General features: G+C 41.4%; 1 protein-coding gene across 4 annotated transcripts in view; it reads right to left on the bottom strand.

The window, feature by feature from the left end:
- Positions 1-4,882: 4,882 nt before the first annotated feature.
- cerk (ceramide kinase) overlaps positions 4,883-23,138 on the bottom strand; it is a 63,099-nt gene continuing 44,843 nt past the window's right edge. The window contains exons 7-13 of one of the 4 annotated variants that reach the window (XM_034163083.1): positions 19,301-19,375; positions 18,973-19,125; positions 16,651-16,756; positions 15,991-16,079; positions 12,702-12,907; positions 8,259-8,473; positions 4,883-5,070 (exon numbers count right to left, since the gene is read on the bottom strand). In XM_034163083.1, the coding sequence (XP_034018974.1) occupies positions 4,923-5,070; positions 8,259-8,473; positions 12,702-12,907; positions 15,991-16,079; positions 16,651-16,756; positions 18,973-19,125; positions 19,301-19,375 (992 nt within the window). In that variant the 3' untranslated portion in view covers positions 4,883-4,922. The remainder of the gene's footprint in view (positions 5,071-8,258; positions 8,474-12,701; positions 12,908-15,990; positions 16,080-16,650; positions 16,757-18,972; positions 19,126-19,300; positions 19,376-23,138) is intronic. The other 3 variants (XM_034163084.1, XM_034163085.1, XM_034163086.1) reach the window with 3 other exon arrangements.

Raw genomic sequence — 23,138 nt, 5'->3', positions numbered from 1 at the left:
TGTGCAATGGTGTGCAAAATGTTCAATATCCAAATACAAAATAGAATCAAATGACATTCACATGATCTTACAGAAAAATAAAGTTGTAATCAAAATTAAATACTTAAATAATAAATACAATACTTAAATAATCTCCAAAATGAACATAGAAATCCACAACATAACAGCAATGTGTGTGCATAGCAATGCACAAACATTGCACTGGGGGCTATTGCTTTAACTTTGGCCTGCAAACCATTGACAGCTGAGCTACTTTTCCCCCACCTTTTGCACCAAATTAATCTGAGTTGATCGGCCCTGCTGTTTAACTCTAAGTTATTCTTCGTAAGGAAGACTATCAAATGGCTTCGCCAAAATCCGGTCCACAACATTCAAATTGTCTGCCATTATGTGCCGCTCGCTAGCTGGGACTGGCGCGAGGTTAGTGTGAAGTTTGTCCGCCTGTGAGCGCTTTGTGACGGTGGAGGAGCTCAGCATCACCCGCTGCTCGGTAGGGACAGAAACTGCGATAGAAGTCAGAAAGAGTGATAGAAGTCAGTCTCCAAACACAAGTAGCTACAAAAAAACAAACAAACACCAGAAATAGAAGCTCGATTTGTCGCTAGTCGTCTTTAACAAAGAAAGTACCGCTACGAGGAACAGGAGGAGAAGTCTCTGGTTCAACTCAGAACAGAATGAAAATGCTCCCACGGATGTTTACACCAAAAGATCGCTGATTCGCTCATTTCGCTGTCAATCAAAAAGGGATCCAGCATCAGACAGACCATCCAATCATCATGCAGAAGCTGAGCGTCCGGGCCAGCTGAGGCCAGCCCACTGCCCCATAGACCCCCAGACACGCTGAGCGTCCGATAGGCGGGACAAAGCCCAGCATTTATCCAATGACTCGTCTCGTTTCGCTGCATGCTTTGTGTCGCTACACTGTTTAAAGCACTGTGAAGCTGCGGGTTTGAGTGAGAAGAAAGCCACGTCGTTACCAGTGATAAGAAGCTGATTCTGAACAAAAGTTGAGCGCGTTGTAGCGCATATTTAGTCAATGACATGTACACAACAGTATATATTTGATCACTTATTTTTTTTTTTACATTTTAGGGGAAGCTGAGCTTCCCTTGCAGTCTTAGAGCAATCGCCTCTGACTTTAAGACACTTAAAGCACTTTAAACGAACGGAGCATTTCGCAAATAATGACAACAAAAATTGTAATATTGGACATGCAAACCTACCTTTTTCTTGTTTTTTTTTTTCTCATCTTCCAACTTCTTTTTTCTTTTCTCCGCTCCAGAGGGATAATTTATTTTCTAAGACATGACTTACACTCACTTCCTTCCTCACGATAACAGGAGGCATCAATTAACCTAGTATTGGTATTTTGTCAAAATGAATATATTTTTTTCGGGTGTAATACAATTTTGTTTAAATTATTCAATATATTTACTTTTTTATCACAACGTCTCGGTGCTCTCGGGGCCCCCTGGTGGCGTGGAGGCCCTAAGCGACCGCGTAGTTGGCGTATGCCTTGGGCCGGCTCTGGCTATAAAAGTACCAGAAAACATGATTACAAGATGGTTTGATCCACATTAAAATCTGTACTTGTTGACACCCAAATTTGAAATTTTGGAAAGCACAGTAGTGGTTTGCAAAGGGCATTGGGAAGAAAAAAAAAAAAAAAACCACTGAACAAATTAGAAACTAGAAAACTTTTAAGTACCTAATAAGTGGTTTAGAGATAAAATTGTTTGCATTGCTCGTAAAAGGACATTACGTAAATATTTTAAATGAACCTCAATACCAAAATGAAAAAAGTGGCCTTTTAAGTGGGCCTGGCAAAATTATTTTCAATCAGCCTGTAAACTGAAGGCAACAAATTAGCATGAAGTGCTATGAAATAAACAGCTGAACTGAAAAGACAAGAAATTTAGATCAATTATGAGAAATTAATATGGAATTGCTATATAATTTGTGCAATTTCACTCTAATTGTATAATTATCTAATCAGTGAGTGCTGTGTCATTTGGGTTGGGGGGGGTTGGTGAGTGAGTGAGTCAAAAGACATAATATATAATAATTATAATAAAACCCACATATCTTTTATTATATTATGAGCTTCATTAAAAAAGTTACAAAAACCTTAGTAACCACACCGAATCATTTTATAAATAGCAGGGCACATTTCTGAAAGTTAAAAGTGGCATTTATGTATTTAATAGCTACTTATTTAAATATTTTAACAGCACTGTACCCATTTCAATTATTACAAAAAAAAATCATAATTACTAAAATTGCACATTAATCTAAAACTTTGTGTGCTGATTGGCAGACAGAATAATAGTTTGTAAATGATTTAATGTCATATCTGTTGTGTACCACAGCTGCTTGCTATAAAACATTTTGTACACGTCGGAAGGTGCACAGCAACTTGATCCGCTTACTGATCAGGTTTTAGAATCACATGCTTTTACTTTGCATCAGTGTGGCAATAAATTGCTAATTATTGGCTACCAAATTGATATTCCTCGAATCCTTTGCTCTCGCAATACTCAAATTGCCTGATGGCAATAAAAAAAGAGATTGTGCGCAGAATGAGCACAGTGTGAAATACCACTCCATTTCAGCAGAGACCTTTGATGTCTGACGTTCTTTAATGAAACATCTCCCTCACATCAGAGCGCCCTATTAAATCCCACTCATACAGGGAGACGAGAACAAGCGCGTGATGGAGAAAGGAAGAGTGAGCACTGACCTTTGTGTGGGCATGAGACGGAAAGAATGAGGTGCAAAAATGAGGATCAGGCAAAGAAAGGACAAATTTAAAAGTACTTTATTTAGAATTTTTCAGAAAATTCAGTGTAACTACTCAAACTACAGCTTATTTACTCATGACTTGACAGTGTTTTCAAAAACTATTTCTTCCATTCTTAGATCTATTTTTGTACACATCACATTTTAAAGTTTGTGATATTCAAACCAAATTTGATAGATGTGAAATCAATTTTTATTTTTAAATGATATTTGTAGAAGCAAAAAAAAGTTTGATCCCATTACACCAGGTGTAAATAGGATCACAGACACAGCCTCGTACTGCACGGTATTTATGTCTATAATGGCCACATTGAAAAGTTTGACCATAACTGTGTAGTTAGCATGACGATGATTAGCGTATATGTTATACTCTGGTTAGCATGACCATGGTTAGCATACATGTTAAGCAGATCCACGTGTACCTTCCACACTATCCATGGTTGGTAGTTAAACCAACAGTTGACATTGGTTACAGTTTGTATTATTCTAACAACATATGCTAACAGCAGCTAGCATATGTCCTCCATTAGTCAAATGCCCAATGACAAGCTAACAGCGGGCATAAATATTGGTTTACCCCAAACCTGTAAGTCTGGTAATACCCAGCAAAGTTTCATCCTTCATTGCTGTCATTTCAAAATAAAGATGGCACAGAAATTTAAACAATGTAGGAAATTCATATTTTATATGGGTACTATATGTATTTTTGCTTCAACAAACAAAATTACCATTTCAGAATGCTTTCCGTGTTAAATCTGATTTGAATATCAATTTATACTGACATAACAAAGACCAATAAATAAAAATGTTCATAATAGAAACTATTTCAGCAGCAGTTCTTTTCACATTTGTTGGAAACGATCGTCGCTCTTCGTCTGCGCGGAGCCTCGCGTGCGTCTGAAGAAGCGAGTGTGTGTGTGTGGCTTTAAAAGCATTTCTGAAAGAACTTGAATTTGACAAAAGTGGCTGCTGAAGGTGAGACATTACAGACATCCGGCGTCTATATTAACGGAGCTGGAGAGGTTTCAAGGAGGAGAGCAGGCTTTTACCGCGTTAAACGTTAAGGAGTGTAGGAGTGAGACAGATGGCGTTATAGACAGACGGAGGGGGACGACTATTTGCTCATCTATAGGTGCTTGTGTTAGCTGCGGTGAGAGGAGCATCAGCAAAATGGCAGTCATAAGGCTAATTTTGTAGGCGCCAAGTCATCACGTTAAAGCACAGACTGCGACGACAGCGAGCCTCAAAACAAGCACCCAACTCAAGACTGGTTATTAATTTGAATTATTATTATTATCGAGGTGCAAACAGACCTTGTCTTTTTTTTTTTTTTCCAAGTATTTCATTGACTGGAGCTGTCGAGACCAGTTCGACCCGCCAGTAGCAGAAGCTAAATGAGGCTAATTGTGACACCATGCTGCTAGATTAATGCTAATAATGCTGTTAGCCCACAAAAAAAAAACAACAATACACAGATGTAGACGCAGAGCAGCCGAGATGAACAAATCCTTGAGCAACGACTTCGTCTTATTACCCAGAAACCACCAGCACCTTGTTAGCGTATTAGCTAGTCGACTCTTTTCATGACAGACACTTTCACCTGGGTCCCACACGACTTTTCCCATTACTCCCACAAAAAAAAAAAAAAAAAAAAAATCAGATTACACACCAGCCTCTGGAATTTATCAAAGTACTTCAGACCTTTCTGTTTGTTTGTTTTTTAAACTTGAATCCTGTTCACGTACTCCTGGTTGGCGGTATGATCTCCTTTCTGTGAGTCCACCTCAGTCCAGTCCGGTGTTTGAGCGTCACTGATCTTTAACCATCTTCCTCTTGGATTGGACAGCATGATATGTGGCACATGACACTCAAGTTTCTTTTTTCAGTTTTGCATGTTCGCAAGGTGAAAACTGACTTTAGCAGCTTTTAGCTACCAAAAGTGATCTGATGCAACAACTCTACCTCAAATGTTTTTCTGCACATGGTTGTTCTTCTTAAAGAAGGCGACATTATTGCTGCAACCAACAGGATGCAAGAATTTTTGAGAACGAGAGCGAGAACACGCCAAATGCTAAAATGAGTATTTGTTTTTTTTTTTGTTGTTGTGGTTTTGTTTTTTGACGTTATACTCGAAGATTTGGAGTCCAGCTCTTGATCTCACTGATGTGCGTGCATGTTGCTCTGGGGCTCACGGTGTAACAGTCTTCAAACGTGCACTGCTGCTGCTCCTCAATGCCGCGGGCAAACAGTCGGATCAGCTGGTGCTGGACACTGCGGCGATGGGGAGGGAAAAAACAAAACAAAACCACACACGTCATTTAGCTGGAATAACAAACCATCAACTTAATGACTGCGCTCGTTTCAATAAGACTTTACTGTCCATGTGGCAGATGTAAAAGCGGCAGAACGGCGCCCCTGTGTGCAGACTTGACACACAAACTTGAAAGCGAGACGGTCTTTCTGGAGCGTAAAGTATAAAGACCTTTAAAGAGCCACTCGTAGCAGATGTTATGACGCAGATGGGCCTGGTGCATTTTAATGAAACGCACAGCAGATCACGAGACGTACAAAGTATTCAAACACAGTGAAGACAGTTTTTTTTTTCTTTTTGCGCTAAATGGCACCCGCATGTTTACAGGAACACATGCTGTTCATTTGCTTGCCGGTAGTTAATTTAAATAACTTGTATGATTACTTTAAAAAACAATGTGTGAAGTTTATGTCAACAATGTGCAGGAGAAAAAAAATTCTGAAGTAAGCAGCACAGAGTAATGGTAAAGATATTTTAGGCACATTTAAAGGGGTCGTATTATATATGTTATACTAAGTTCATATCCAAAAATACTGTCTCTGTTGCTTGAAATGCAAAGGAGCTATCTCCACACCCACTCTGCTTTTGGAGATAAGCATTTTGCTCATAGCAGGAGAATTCATACATGCACAGTCCTGGAACTGTGAGAGTTTTTACCCAAGGCCAAAACATGCCGATCGGCTACTGCGAAGGCTTTGCGTCCGTCTGTCTGGGCTCAGCATAACTCCAGTCCTATTACTGCAATGGGTCTTCAAATTCACAGGGAGCATTATTGGGACACAGACCTTGGACAAGTTCAAAGATGGCTAACCTTGACCTATCTTAAGGTGGCAAAAGGTCAAATTCTTTCTACACACTCTTTCATTCATTATATCCATTCTCTCTGTTGTCACAACGTTACATTTACAGGGTGTAATCTCAGGATAATGAACTCGAAGGACATTGAAGGTAGCTCACCTCGACCTACTTTTAGGATCCAAAGGTCACATTTTATGTTGGGGTTTGTCCACCAGGGCAGTTTATTGGCCAAGTGAAACTATATGTTGCATTTCCTAGTTTTACGCTCATATGGCCGATGGTACTTTAGCATTGCATTCTATGTATTATTCATTTGTATGTAACGCTGCTCCCAAATAAATATTGAAAATACATAAATGAGGCAAATTTAGCTAAAAAAAAAAGAAAAAAAAAGCTAACTTATCTACTGTTCTTAACCAGCTGTAAAAAGGTATGTTAAAAAAAAAAAAAAAAAAAAAAAATATATATATATATATATATCAGAAGTAGCAATACATTTTGCAGAGATTATGGCCACCAAGGAGGTCACGTTTTCAGCGAAATTTGTCTGTTAGCAGGATAACTCAAAAAGCAATGAATAGATTTCAATGAAATTTGGTGAGCAGAGAGATGATGTTCTGGAATATATTCTGGAACAGAGATCAGAATGTTTGACACATTACACCATTTAACTCAGAAAGGTGTGAGAGGGTGTTTACGAAATTTGGCGAGCAGATGGAAAATGTCGTAAAACCACGAGGGCTTTTATTTTGAATTTGATCCGGAACAAATTTTGGATCTAGGATCCTGAACAGGTTTCACATATTCAGGAAGACGTTCCTTGGTGGAGGCATGTGCTCTCTGAGTGCCTTCTGTGCTCATCAATATCTTGTTATTGAGATGGAATTAGCTTACAAGGCTAACAGAATTATAATTTTTTTGTCCTTCTACAGCTACAATTTTGTGTGTAAATCTACAAATTTTTGTTTAGATTGTTTTTAATTGGAAAACTAGTATGTTTTTTAAATGATAATTTAGATATTTGACTTTTCTTGCAGTAAGAATGCTTCAAATTAACACTACAGTTTCATCAAAATGCTACTTTTAGAAACCTAAATGTTTTAACGTTTGGGTGCAGGCGCTTCCAAAATGTACATTTCTCACATCCACGGCACAAAACTCTTCACTGTGACTTTCTTTTGGTTTCGCCCCGACTGTTACCATTAATTATCCGGGCAGCAGTGCGGCTGGCTCGCTCCAAGAATGATTACGGCAGAGGAAGAGGCAATAAAAGGACGGACTTCTGCTTTAATTAAAGGGGAGTAGCCTTTTAACATGGGGAGGGCCGTTAAATTAGCAACATTACTGCGCCATGCATCATTGGCAAAGTACAATGGAGCATGAAATAAATGATGCGTCAAGTGGCGCCGTGCCGGCTGTACGGAGATCTGATGGCGGGGAAAGCTGAAGTGTGGACAGAGCTGGAATAATGGAGGGGGCGAAATCCACCTGAGTGCCAAGATTGTCCAGCGGGGACCCGTCAAAGTTTCCTGAACGTCGACCACAGACTGTTTGACTCTTTGGACATTAGTCTTATTCTTGCCAGGAGAATTTAGCCCCCCCACGGGATGATGCTGAGCAATAAGATGACCGATTTCTCTCCATTACATAATTTAACAACTCTTTGGACCGGCGTACGTATGTTCGCTGTGAATCTATGTTTCTGTTTAATGTTTAAGTGAGGCTACTCGAGGTCATTTAAGTGCAGTGTAACCTGGAGATTACAGCTTTAATATCCAAAGGGCAGCTTTTACTGTGACTGCAATCACCATGGCTACGATCCGTGTAGCTACTCAGGTACCTCTTCCATTATACGCTTAACCTGCCACTGTAAGAGGCGATTCAGGGCCATTTCCTCGTTCTTATCCATGCAAAAACGTCTTCACTGCCTCCAAGTTTGTGTCTCGTCACAGCTTTAGTGAACCAGAAGAGATGAATGAACAGAACCCAACTGACTGTTGGTGTTTGACAGCCTTAAAAATCCAAATATATGAGCAAAACATCCATAACAAGGAACTCTGTGTTTTCACGCTGCAAATTACGATCGAACAGAACAGGAGAATTTGAGCTTTTTTTTTTTTTTTTTTTTTTTTTTTACAATAACACACAGCGAGTCACGTTTCAAAGTTAAAGCAGATGTAGGCTTTGAGTTTATAACATGTTTGAGCTTGACCTACAGAGGTTTGGCCCCAGAATCCAGGTCTAAATCGAGCTACGGCACCCGCGCTTAAAGGATACGTTTTGATTCGACACTCGCACGTGTTTTCTTCGGAAAATGCTTGGTCTAGTTTTGGTTTCTATGATTGGGTACCTGACTTGAATGTCTGTGTGAGGCAGGATCTCGCCGTCGCAGGACCAGCTGCTGAGGGTGGAGCTATTCTTGCAGGTTGTAGGGGCGGAGCATATGGGGCCGAATGAGCCTTTCTTTCCCGTCTCGGTCAGGTCTTTATCTGAAATGAAGTCGTTGCACCACGGCTGGAAATGGAACTTCTGCACTCGGTGCACCTCCACAAAGGAGTGGTCAAACTGGGGAACAAAAACGGATGAAAAGATAATCAAAAATGGAGCAATGGATGAAGAAATGGTGTTTCTTTGAATGTTGCTTGAGGAGTTTCAGTTCCAACAGGAGGAACTCAACAGATTGAGAGCGAACAACTGGAAGGACGCTGACCAAAGGCCAATCATTCTTCGCAATTCCAGAACCCACTTATGTATTTTTGGTGGAAATCTGAGTGAAAAATCATAATTTTGACCTACAAATGACCTTGTCCTTTGCTAAAACAAACCCCTTGACAATTCTGGGGTCAGCTTGCAAATTGGCCCAAAAACCTCGGAGAAAAACAAACAAACATTTCTCAGATTATACTTTGATAGGATTCCTTTGGCGACTACGGAGTGCATTTATTTAGCCTAGAAATCAAATATAAGTAAAAATGAAAAAGTGGATATGCTGGAAAACGTATTCTTGTGAATTCCTGCTCTTTTTTTAATGATTGTTTCAGCGGCTCCTGCAGGGTGAGGCAAAAAGTTAATTTCAAACACCGCCTCCACTGTGCTTTTTTCTGGACTCCTGCAGATTTTATAATGAAAAGCAAAACCACAGGTACAGTTTGTCTTCTTTTTTTTTTTTTTTTTTTTTTTTTTAGAAAACCAACAAACACCTTAAATGCAGAGGGGAAAGGATGAGAGGTTGGATAGATTGCAGTGACATTAAACCAAACTAAACTACAGAAGGTTGATGAGGAGAAGAGGAATGAAAGAAATTGTCAAAATCTGCTTTCATCTCATTCAGTGTCGCGGAAAGGTTCAGCTGTGGCCATCATTCTATTTTCTTTTCTTCACAGGGTGCCACTTTATCGCTATTCTTTTGCCATCCGCTTTCTTCCCCCCCTCTTTTCCTCTCCGTCTCACTGTCCAGTGTTGTTCTCTCCATTTCTCGCCCTCTCTCATCCTGAAAGCGGAGTGACAGCCATTTATTTCACATCAGACCCACTTTATGACTGCAGCTGCTTTGCATTCATGCTGGACAGTCTCCCTAAAAGGCTTTCTGACAAGGCCATGAATACACTTAGTGGCTTCTCACTCCTTGTTTCTCTCCGCTCGGCTGGACAGTGATGCTGATATTAAGTGAACTCTGATGCAAAGTCCCGCGATGACTTGTCTACCTTATTGTGTCGCAAGTAAAGCAGTGAAAATGGCTTGAACCTGGAGATGTAAAGCGTGGACAGTTCTCAAAGGCGGTGTCACCCCCCCCCCCCCCCCCCAAATTTATGAATATTATTCCTTTCTACAATTAACACAGGATTATAACAACAAATGGATCATAGGGAAGAAGACAATCAATGACTTTGTCTCCAATAATCCTCATATGATCCCATTCTTTTGCTCCACCCTCAAGTACAGGTTCTCAACAAAACTACACATGCAGCCAACATATGACTAGCTGTGTCTTCGAGGTGCAAAGTACGCATGCACTGCTCCCCAACAGGCTCATCGTACATGTGTGCCTTTCTTAGATTTGTGTGATTTGATACCATCACTTAAATATATAATAGTTCGTTACATCAGTGGACCCCCTGACAGACAACACAGATATACCATATTTACTCTAATAAACGCTCCCTCTCTAATAGAAGCCCCACCCCCAATTTTTTTTTCCCATCAAACTGCATGTAATAAAATTGTGAATTCCTGAGAGAATGAAGTGAAGCAGTCCTACCTCATTGACACGAAATCTCATCAAGTCTGTTCTGGTTGCCATGTTGCTTATGCAGCCGCAGTGCTTCGTGTTTCAGACCCTTCCCTGTCATGTGAACGCCTGTTGCCCCCCCTCCACCACCACCAGGCAGCCGTTTTGACCAGGGCTGCAAGCTTATCCTTGTTCCTACACCACTCCCAGGCGCGTTTTCTATTTACAAGGAAAGTCCGAGTGGCATGGCGCTTCCACCTTCTCTTCTGCTTCTTTCACAACTTTCAGCTTGAAAGCTGCCAAGTAAAAACCATCTGCGCAGTTATTTTATGGAACTGTGTAGCAGCTGCTGCATGCAGAAAAACATTTGTTTCGAGTCTGCGCTGCTTCTCTTGCATGCAGTACGTATCGCAAAGCCAATTCAATAAACGCCCCCTTCATGAAAATTGCATGCACCGAGGTGTTTGTTAGAGTAAATACAGTAAGTGAAAAGAGCCCCCCCGCACATGAACTGTACTTTAATTTGTCAGTATTCCTCACGCATGAACATGATACTAAACTCCGCGTCATGATCTAACCCTGAAATGATTTTACATCTGATCAATACCTACAGATGTTATTTATTGCCTATTGCATTCAAAACTGTTATCCCACACAACTAATAAGGGAACACTGAACAAGTTATTGAAGAACCAGTGCAGCGTCAGGTTGAAATTTCTGCTAAATCTTGCAGAACATAGATAATGGTTAACCAGAGTTAAATTACAAGCTTAATGTAATCAGAACACTGAGTATTTATTTATTTCTATCTTTATCTTGGAATTTCAAGGTTTAGGCTTCTTAAAGCCAAAATATAGCAGTGTTTATGTAGCATGATTAGCTCCACACTAAGGACATGGCCATGACTACAGGACCACAAAGATGTCAAGTCACTGAGTTTCCATCCCAACCCATTTGCAGCATAATCACAGATGCGTTTGCATTAGCACGATCTGTGCAGAAAGGAGACCGCTTGGCTAAATGTCAACCGTCAGACAGGATTTCTAAATTTAATATTTATAACTTGAAGATCAGGCCACCTAGCGCGAGTCCAAGCATTTTCAGATGACGCATTCTATGTTGAAACAAGCGTCCCTGTGTGTTAACTCCACCCACTTAAAACCATCATCATGCTGGCATAGCAACTAAACTCTTTGGGTCCTTCTGTTCATACTCTGTATATAGTCAGTTTAAGGAATACTAAGGCCTTTACCCAATGTATCCTGCTCTCATCCAATTACAACGATGGGTACTCATCACTCGTTATATGGTCCTTGTAATCCACACACCAGCTGCAAAAGTCAGACTTTGTTTGAACCAGTCGTTTATTTTAGAGTTAAAGTCACGCCAGGAAGCCACATTAGACTCAAAACACAGATGGCAATTTTCTTCGCCGAGGCAGCAAGAAGAAATGATGCCTTCTAAATGGGATGAACCTCCTCACGTCCCTTCTGAGGTAATAATTACTAATCACTACGCTTCCCAAGGTAATACTACTGCCATCCTGAGAGGGCATTAGTCTGGTATCAGACCGTTCTCCCATACAGCATATCCCTGATGCAGCGATTACCGATGCCTCCTTGGACCAGAGTGGAGGTTATTTATGATACGTGGGAAGGCACAAGGGCTAAGGCATTTGAACTGAAGTGAACCTTAGGTGGGGAAAAAAAAAAGTTGAGTCAGCATAAAGAGGTGCTAGCACAGCAAGTGGGAAAAGTCTGCCTTCAGCTCACTTTTTGGACTCACACACAATCTATGTGTGCTCAGGTTGAGCAACTCCTGATGGTGAATGGTGCAGTAAGTGTGATGGACGAGAGGTATTCTGGTAATTGCTTTAAAAGTTTTGCAAGACTTTGCTGCGCTTCTCTTTGAAGTAGAGATTTTGTTTACCCTATTGGATTCATAGTATTCCCCCCCCCCCCAAAAAAAAATACCACATCTGGAAGATTCTGAGCACAATGATCCCTACCATAATAAATAAAAACAAATAAAATGATCAAAATTAGATGCTCCATATAAGATGCTTGTAAACTGGAATTCTAATAAACCGCAACTTCATTTCAATTTATTTCATTTATATAGCGCCAAATCACAACAAAGCCGCCTGAAGGCGCTTCACACAAGGTCTAACCTTACCAACCCCTAAAGCAAGCACACATGCAACACTGGTAAGGAAAAACTCCCTCTGGTGATATTGAGGAAGAAACCTCAAGCAGACCAGACTCAAAGGGGTGACCCTCTGCTTGGGCCATGCTAGTGACACAATTGACATTACAAATATACAGGAAATTTTGGGTTCATGCAACCTTTTGCACAAAAACTGTACTGTTAGAATATACATCTTGGAGGCAGAACTGGACCCATTCTGGTTCAACAACGCAGTTTGCAACCGTTCTGCACATTACTGGTGCAGAACCTAAGACTTGATAAATGAACAGGACTTGAGGTGGAACCATGTCAGCAAATATTTTTGACGGTACGAAAGACAACTAAAGCTTGTGTCGGTATCAACCCCGTCCTTCATACCTGGTCGTTCTCGTTGGTGTGTCGAAAGAGGTGTCGGAAAAAGTCCAAACGGGAACACTTCCGAACGAGTATGAGGTCTGCGGTTCCATCAGCGAGGTGGGCGGAAGGAGACAGGCCCTGTGGACTGCGGGGACAAGCGCAACTCATACTGGCTGCATTGATGGCGATGAACTTCCCCTGAATCACACACCAACCACCACTGCCATCTGCAACACAGGTGTTAGAACGTCACCATTATTTAGCTTGTTTAGTTTGTTGTAGCGTATATGTGTCGTTCCCCATCCCCACATGCAGATCTGGAACTGATCTGCATGCTGAATAGATGTTTTTTCTTCTCCTCTGGATGCTCTTCCTGACACAGCTCCAGATGTACATGGAGCACAAGTGGCCTTATATTTGGCAGGCAAGTGCACTTGGTGCAAAGTCTATTTTACGGTGACTTATTTAGCAGCAGCAGTATCACAGCCCTCCATATGTCTCCTTATGTCACCCGTGCTCGGGTCCACATCTGCGCATTTGGTTACTAAACCTACACGATACCATTCTTGACCGTCCAAATGAAGCACACAGATCCTAAGAAAGCTGTAAAAATCGGAACTAACTAATATTTCTCACTATATAATAATAAAAAAATACGTTTTCACACATTCATTCATGTTTTCCAGTTTCCTGCAGACTTTGCTGGACTATATTTCATATTTCTCATCGTTTTGAAATTTATGCCAAGGTCCGCGATCTGACATGGATTCTACTCCTTGAAAAGAACCAATTTAAACACAGATCCACAGTATCTCTAAAGCTCGCAAACAAACCTCATAAGTTACATGTAGTCAACACCACTTCCTGAGATAATACCATTAGAAAGTGGAATTAGGCAGACTGGAGTTTGTAGAATATTCATTTTGGTGTTAATTTATAAGCAGAGGGTCACCCCTTTGAGTCTGGTCTGCTTGAGGTTTCTTCCTCAGAGGGGGTTTTTCCTTACCACTGCTGCTCTGGGGTTTAGTAAGGTTAGAACTTACTTGTGTGAAGCACCTTGAGGCAACTCTGTTGTGATTTGGCGCTATACGAGTATAAATGAAAATAAAACCATCAAAATTCACTCACTATTTGGATCAGGCCAGAAAGCAAATTTTGGCTTTAAATTCCTCAGAGACCCCAAATTTGATTTCGATCTCATTGAACACAGATCATGAAAATGAAATTTATTTTTACCTTTGACCCCTTGCTTTAATTCAGCAATGGATCAGGAATTCTGCATATCTATTATTACATGTATAAAATATCTTTTTTTTTAGCATATAAAGAATGACAGCTGAATTTTCCAACGTATGGTGACGTCCAGCAGAAGGAAAATGGGTTTATATGTTGGAAATAATTTGACACCAAACTCAAAGACTAAACAAGAGACGAAAACCCATTCAGAGTGGCAGTTTGTGAAACAGTGGGTCGCGCACAGCAGGAAAAATTCACCTGGTTAAGCTAATTGGTGTGTAACTCAGACATTATGGCCAACATCTGCCCTGCTTTCTGCCTCTGGCTCAGCTATTTTAAGAAACACCGATATTATTAGGCTGACACCAAAAGCATACATGTCACTAAATGCCAATATTAAATTCGCTGCATTTCAGTTTTGCATCTTGACTCACGAGGCTGAGTTGCTGGCTTGTCATACAGCAGCTGCCACACCGATGAGGGTCCATTAGGAGACAGGCGTTTTGGCGATGGAACAGCTTTACCCCGATGAGCCAAGATTACAACTCAAATTCTTGCAGAAATGTGCACAACTGTGTCTAAAGAAATCTGAATGCGTCTGAACACGCAAGCACGTTTGGTCAAAAGGAAGATTTCACATCTGAAGAGGAAGGCAGATACAGTAAATCCGTTACTGGATCAACCTTTCTGTTTACTTTCGCGATTAAACTCGCACCTGCCCTCCAAATCTTCACTGACAGATGCATCCGCTCCCCGGAGATTAATGACTGTTTACGGAGCGATGGTGAACCCCAGACAGTATCGGCCTCGGGGCTGCCGATGACTGTCAGCAGAATGATTGTCACTGGAATAAGCTGTGAAAAAGTGATCACAGAAGTCCAAATTAGCATCTGTTTTATCAGCACCTCAGAAGGGAAATTATGTGATGGCGGAAAGCAAAACGATTCATTACCTTTCTCCCTCATTTAGAAAAACCAAAATACAGAGGTGATAACACGAACCAATGATAACAAGCCCTGTGAGGCTACATAAAAAACAATAATATTCTAATTGGGAAGCAGTGATTAAAGGAAAGAACAAAAAAAATAATCCAACTGTGGACTGTAGGCTCCGCATTAGTAGACTGATTCCAAATGAGTATTTGTTTTTGGGGGGGAGGCTGGCTCATTTACAGAGTGTGTGTGTGTGTGTGTGTCGTGCCTCATTGATTTAGCAGTTGTCTGAGATTTCCCTCGCCAGGAAGGAAAAAAAAAAAAAAAAAAACCAATAGCAAAACAAACGGCAGCAGTGGTGTGAGGCAAACCCCCTGTCGGAGCTGGCGGAGCCAAATTTTTTCCTGATTAGCGGGAGTCTGTCAGACATCACACGCGCGCAAACAGGTTACGCTCGCTTTCATATTTAGACACGATGACACAGACATGCTCTCCACTGGGACCCCCGAGTCCTGCACAACCAGGCCAAGAAAGAAAGTCTTGAATTTAAAATGCACACGAACACGATGCTAATTAGAGAACGGGAGAGATCTGTCTGCGAGTGCGCGCTCGCACCCGCCGCGCCTGCCTCCAGAGGTTTACGCGGCTGTGCTGGTGGGCTGAGAGGATTGCAGATAATTAAGAGTGTGCCTGAGCTTGTCTGAGCTTTTGAGCCGTGGCGGCGGGGACGGACGGAGAAGAGACCCGGCGAGGGAGGCTCTTATCGACCGGGCACGGTGGCTCATGCAGATTTGCAAATCGATACGCAAAAATGATCTGACGCCGCAGAGGGCGCGGCACCTGTGTGAGGGGATTCAGTTTATATCGGCTCGTCAATAAGTCATCAAGAAATCTGCCGTGCTGCAGGAGGCTGAACGGAAAACGGCGAGCGGGAAACAGAAGATGTTTACGCTCACAAGACAGCGGATTGTAAATCTTCGCCGGCTTCAAAAGGAAGAGCGAATCGGTCCTGAATTGTGTTATCGCTCGTTTTCTCATCTCAAATGACAGCCATCAAAACAGACAAACGGGCAGATAATGAGGCATAGAAGTGAGAAACACACCCATTGGTATTGTTCATTTGCCATATTTGAAGTAATTACCCAGGCCCGCACCTTTATCTGGCTTTTCCTCTTGTGCTGTGTCACAGCAGGTGTCCTTTAATGAGGCCTTGTGTTGACAGACGTGGCACCTGGGGGAGGTGGAAGGGGAGGGAGGATCAGCAGAACCTTGTTTTACAGTCTGTCATACTTTAAATGATTCATGAAATGAGAATGAAACTGGGTCCATTAACAACTTATTTAGTTGGTAAAATATCCCCACAGTCAGTAAGTGGGTCCTGTGAAAAATGCTCTCAGAAGTCAACAGCCTGAAAAAAGCCTTTTGTTGAATAATAATATCACCTTTTATGATAAAATATGCCAACAGGAAATATGGCTTGTTTTTCACCAGATAAATGTTTCAGTCCTCATGAATATCTACGTACAGCATCTTATAAAAAAAAACAAAAAAAAAACACACACACCAAAGCATTTAAGTGCTTTTTGGAAAAAAGCTGAATGGGCACTCAGTCCACAGTAAATCAGAGGCTTCTTGACAATGTAAACTATCCCGTTTAAAGCTCTGGCAGGTGCACAGCTGCTCTTGTACTACATTAGATACGTTAGTGCTCTGCAAAGTATGTGGTCTGCTGAAAAGCTTGACAAATTCACGGCATATCTCCGATCCGTCTCAGGTCTGTGCAGCTGAGCTTCTTTATTTACCCGGATCGACACTGCAGATTGTCTCTGGGGTTCCCCACGTTCTCCTCGGCGGGGAGGAACGAGATGGTGCCTTCATAGTAGTTGTGGCTCAGAAAGATTTTTACTCCTGGAACAAACAGAAGTAACATCCCACTATTTTAGTCCACTGCATATATTTTGTGTTCATCTATGTATCTATCCATATATTTATTTATATGCTTTTGATGAAACCTAAATGGTTGAGTTGACGTTGGCGACTGAAATTCATAATGCGAAAATCTTCATACATCTTACTGCGTTCTTCCTGATCATCTGCTGCTGTTTGCTGGCCTATTTAAGTCTCTAAAGGTAAATGATCTGTACGTTGTGCTGATGACAGCCCTATAATCAGAAAGCCCCCCCTTCATATTATATTATATTATATTATATTATAAATTCTTCCTTGTCCCATCTGCAGAGGCAGAGTCTCTCATTAATGCGTGTTACACCCAGGATCAGCTCCAGGTTTCCTGTTCTGCTGGTTGAATTTAGCACAGTTACAAAGGTCACAACATCAGGTGGACGTCTTTGTGAAAAACCATTGTATAGTACAATGAGTGTATTTATATGTGCGACCCGGAAGGAAGAAGAAACCACGGTGCAGTTAGTGAGCCGACTGCCGTTTGTGAATCACACTATTGAGCTACACAACAGCTTGCGCGGAATCCACAAGCCTAGGGGCTTTATGCTAGATTTATATCTTTAATCTTCCAAAATCTGGGCTCAAAACAAGACCAGCAAGCTTGGGCATAAACTGCAGGTTACTTTCAAATAAGCTGGTGTGAGGTAGGTACAGTAAGCCCGAGCACGAGGGATGTGGAGATTAATCAATACGAATCGGTATCTAGATTCAAACGCGCGCAATGCGAGTATCGATTCATTCAGTGTGCATCGATTGCATTGACGGATGAAATCACGATGGATCGGTCGCCGCGTGCTTGCACTGATTTTTTTTTTTTCCCGACGCACACTGAATGCACCACGGACGGAAGCCTACAACCAAAGCACATTTCTACCGCAACAAATCTATTTCAAAATGGAGGCCCACAACAACGGCTCAAGCAGTTTTAAGAGATTTTTGACGCACCTAAAACATTTAAATCAGACGTTTGGAATTATTTTGGCTTTTTTTTTTTTTTTTTAAAGATGGGAAACTTGACACGCAAGTCATTTGGAAAGAATGACGTGGCTGCCGCTGTGCCCCCTAACTCGCAAAACTGGTGAGAAAAGTATCTCAAATTACTTTTGCCAAGCCGGCACTCTGTCAATGAGTGACTCACTCCAAGTCACTCACTGACAGTGATGTAAGAGTGTTCCATTATGCATAGCTCCAAAATGTCCTTGTAACTATTTTCAAAATGGCTGACACACAAAATGTCCTTGTATTTGGTAAAACTATCTGATCTTTTTACAACTGTGTAATTGATAAAACCATCTGATCTTTTTATAGATGTTTAATTGATAACGCAATCAGCATGATGGAACACTGTTTTATTGCGTGACACTACACTACATACATAAATACACACTATAAGATTTTTACATAACCTTGAACGCAGCGCGAACAGATGGCCGCCTGTTTTCGCCTCACTTTGCAGCCAACTCACTTAGACACTGGTTCAAGCCAGGTTAAGGACCGCCCATATGGGGGTGGTTTAGGCTGAAGGAACAAAAGTGACCTGTTCAAGATCTCAGCGCTGAGATGATTCCTGTGTCACTGTAACAACTCTTTATAATACAACATCTAAACTTTGAAGTCTGTTTCCTGTCCAGTTCTTTGAAGATCACTCACTGTGATAAAAGAACCTAACAGTGATGTTGTCTTACTGTTTATTGTTTATGTTCCAACAGTGTGTTGAAACAGGTTCCAAATATGAGGGAATTGATTCCTGTTCCTTAATGTTGAATCTGGTAAATTTGCTGGTTATGAGGAGTAAAACAAATTCTGTCTCTAGTAGAATCAGAACAATACCATAGTATCATACTGAATTGCAGCTTCTTATTTTCTATTTAAATTTTTGGTATAATTTCTTTGCATCACGTCGTATCGCACCAAATCACGTTGTGAGGAACTGAATCGCCATCAAATCGCATCGAATCGGGAACAGGGTGAATCATATTGCATCGTATCAGCAGTATCGTCATGTATCACAATATGTATCGTATTGCTGGTAGTTTATCGAGATGCGTATCGAATCGTTGTCAGTGATGAGATTTGAGATTCGCATGCCTACTGGGGACCTATCGAACAACAACAACAACAAAAAAAGGGTAAAGTGCAGCCTATTTGGAGTAACCTCTTACCTGACAGGTTGTACCGAGCAGGACCCAACCATCGCTTCCTCTCGCTATCAACCTGTACGTCTCCATAGAAACCATACCCAAGCAACGAGACGGAGTACCTGAGGAAGATGTTGTTGTGGTGAACTGAACACGTGTCCACTGGCTGGGAATCCCCTTTACGGACAAAAAAACCCCCCAAACATTTATTCTATGTTACCACAGCAAACACGGACACTACACATATTATACAAAAGTGCCTGAGAATGTTCTTACTCAGACATTTGGTGGAACTGAGGCAGTGAAATGGATGCTTCATGCAAGTTGGAGTGTAAATAAATAACCTACTCACCCACAATGATGTGTAAAGCAGAAGTAACTGGATCATTGGTTCCCACTGTGGCAAAGCAGATACAATCAGTGGACCCTGTGGGAGAGGACGCACACAGATCGATGGTCAGCTGCTCCGACTACAGTAAAGTCGGTGTGTGTTCGACTGTATGTTAAGAGATTTCAAAACGGCCGAAAATGGGACAAATATGGAAAAATGCACCAAAGTGAAATGCATTTTTACTTTTTGGGTGTAATATCCTACTTTCTCTTCGGCATTATGCGATCGCAACTCGACAGACTCATCTGTGATTCTTCACACGCTTTACGTTTAGAGCAGTTTTGCTGAAGCACATTTGATCAGCGTTTTCAATAAAATGATAAAACCACAGAGTGCATGGTTAAAACAGTGGTGAGGTTGTATATGGCATCATCCCATCACTGGTCATGATCGCAGAGGCGGAGACACGTATCGCCTCTACTGGTGGTTGGCTCTCACTGCGGTATTGTATCACTTCCTGTTCCGGAGCACAGCGGTGTTTTGCTGTATCTGTTAGCTGTTTAATCTGCGCAGTTAGATTGATCTAGTTAACTAGATAACGATTTGTTTCACAGTGTAATCTTCACGTGCCTTAACTAAAGCACTCCCTCTGCTGAATCACCTCTAAATTATTTACACATTATTCACTTTGTGTGTTTTTAGGAATCCGCTAGCTTAGCGCAGCTACTAGCTCTTAGTCGGTTTAGCATGGCGACTTCTCCTGTCTCTCCCGCACTTTTCTGCTCTGGGTGTGAAATGTTTAGTTATTCCTCGGCCTCCTTTAGCAGTAATGGTACTTGTAATAAGTGTAGCTTATTTGTAGCTTTGGAGGCCAGGCTGGGCGAATTGGAGACACGGCTCCGCACCTTGGAAAATCCTACAGCTAGTCAGGCCCCTGTAGTAGGTGTGGACCAAGGTAGCTTAGCCGCCGTTAATTCCCCTCCAGCAGATCCCGAGCAGCTGGGAAAGCAGGCCGACTGGGTGACTGTGAGGAGGAAGCGTAGTCCTAAACAGAAGCCCCGTGTACACCGCCAACCCATTCACATCTCTAACAGTTTTTCCCCACTCGGCGACACACCCGTCGAGGAACAAACTCTGGTTATTGGCGACTCTGTTTTGTGAAATGTGAAGTTAGCGACACCAGCAACCATAGTCAATTGTCTTCCGGGGGCCAGAGCAGGCGACATTGAAGGAAATTTGAAACTGCTGGCTAAGGCTAAGCGTAAATTTGGTAAGATTGTAATTCATGTCGGCAGTAATGACGCCCGGTTACGCCAATCGGAGGTCACTAAAATTAATATTGAATCGGTGTGTAACTTTGCAAAAACAATGTCGGACTCTGTAGTTTTCTCTGGGCCCCTCCCCAATCGGACTGGAATGACCGGAATGAATTTCTGGCTGTCTGAGTGGTGTCAAAAAAATGAGGTGGGCTTCATAGATAATTGGCAAAGCTTCTGGGGAAAACCTGGTCTTGTTAGGAGAGACGGCATCCATCCCAATTTGGATGGGAGCAGCTCTCATTTCTAGAAATCTGGCCAATTTTCTTAAATCCTCCAAACCGTGACTATCCAGGGTTGGGACCAGGAAGCAGAGTTGTAGTCTTACACACCTCTCTCCAGCTTCTCTCCCCCTGCCATCCCCTCATTACCACACGGTGCCTGCTCCCAGACCACCAATAACCAGCAAAAATCTATTTAAGCATAAAAATTCAAAAAGAAAAAATAATATAGCACCTTCAACTGCACCACAGACTAAAACAGTTAAATGTGGTCTATTAAACATTAGATCTCGCTCTTCTAAGTCCCTGTTAGTAAATGACATAATAATTGATCAACATATTGATTTATTCTGCCTTACAGAAACCTGGTTACAGCAGGATGAATATGTCAGTTTAAATGAGTCAACACCCCCGAGTCACACTAACTGCCAGAACGCTCGTAGCACGGGCCGAGGCGGAGGATTAGCAGCAATCTTCCACTCCAGATTATTAATTAATCAAAAACCCAGACAGAGCTTTAATTCATTTGAAAGCTTGACTCTTAGTCTTGTCCATCCAAATTGGAAGGCCCAAAAAACAGTTTTATTTGTTGTTATCTATCGTCCACCTGGTCGTTACTGTGAGATTCTCTGTGAATTTTCGGACCTTTTGTCTGACTTAGTGCTTAGCTCAGATAAGATAATTATAGTGGGCGATTTTAACATCCACACAGATGCTGAGAATGACAGCCTCAACACTGCATTTAATCTATTGTTAGACTCGATTGGCTTTGCTCAAAATGTAAATGAGTCCACCCACCACTTTAATCATACCTTAGATCTTGTTCTGACTTATGGTATGGAAATTGAAGACTTAACAGTATTCCCTGAAAACCCCCTTCTGTCTGATCATTTCTTAATAACATTTACATTTACTCTGATGGACTACCCAGCAGTGGGGAATAAGTTTCATTACAGTAGAAGTCTTTCAGAAAGCGCTCTAACTAGGTTTAAGGATATGATTCCTTCTTTATGTTCTCCAATGCCATATACCAACACAGGGCAGAGTAGCTACCTAAACTCTGTGAGTGAGATAGATTATCTCGTCAATAGTTTTATATCCTCATTGAGGACAACTTTGGATGCTGTAGCTCCTCTGAAATAGAGAGCCTTAAATCAGAAGTGCCCGACTCCGTGGTATAACTCACAAACTCGCAGCTTAAAGCAGATAACCCGTAAGTTGGAGAGGAAATGGCGTCTCACTAATTTAGAAGATCTTCACTTAGCCTGGAAAAAGTCTGTTGCTCTATAAAAAAGCCCTCCGGAAAGCTAGGACATCTTACTACTCATCACTAATTGAAGAAAATAAGAACAACCCCAGGTTTCTTTTCAGCACTGTAGCCAGGCTGACAAAGAGTCAGAACTCTATTGAGCCGAGTATTCCTTTAACTTTAACTAGTAATGACTTCATGACTTTCTTTGCTAACAAAATTTTAACTATTAGAGAAAAAATTACTCATAACCATCCCAAAGACATATCGTTCTCTTTGGCTGCTTTCAGTGATGCCGGTATTTGGTTAGACTCTTTCTCTCCGATTGTTCTGTTTGAGTTATTTTCATTAGTTACTTCCTCCAAACCATCAACATGTCTATTAGACCCCATTCCTACCAGGCTGCTCAAGGAAGCCCTACCATTAATTAATGCTTCGATCTTAAATATGATCAATCTATCTTTATTAGTTGGCTATGTACCACAGGCTTTTAAGGTGGCAGTAATTAAACCATTACTTAAAAAGCCATCACTTGACCTAGCTATCTTAGCTAATTATAGGCCAATTTCCAACCTTCCTTTTCTCTCAAAAATTCTTGAAAGGGTAGTTGTAAAACAGCTAACTGATCATCTGCAGAGGAATGGTCTATTTGAAGAGTTTCAGTCAGGGTTTAGAATTCATCATAGTACAGAAACAGTATTAGTGAAGGTTACAAATGATCTTCTTATGGCCTCAGACAGTGGACTCATCTCTGTGCTTGTTCTGTTAGACCTCAGTGCTGCTTTTGATACTGTTGACCATAAAATTTTATTACAGAGATTAGAGCATGCCATAGGTATTAAAGGCACTGCGCTGCGGTGGTTTGAATCATATTTATCTAATAGATTACAATTTGTTCATGTAAATGGGGAATCTTCTTCACAGACTAAGGTTAATTATGGAGTTCCACAAGGTTCTGTGCTAGGACCAATTTTATTCACTTTATACATGCTTCCCTTAGGCAGTATTATTAGACAGCATTGCTTAAATTTTCATTGTTACGCAGATGATACCCAGCTTTATCTATCCATGAA

Source organism: Thalassophryne amazonica, chromosome 22, assembly GCF_902500255.1.
Source record: "Thalassophryne amazonica chromosome 22, fThaAma1.1, whole genome shotgun sequence".
Classification (NCBI taxonomy): domain Eukaryota; kingdom Metazoa; phylum Chordata; class Actinopteri; order Batrachoidiformes; family Batrachoididae; genus Thalassophryne; species Thalassophryne amazonica.
Note: the sequence above shows the minus strand (reverse complement) of the source record. Positions and strands in the feature narration are given on the sequence as shown.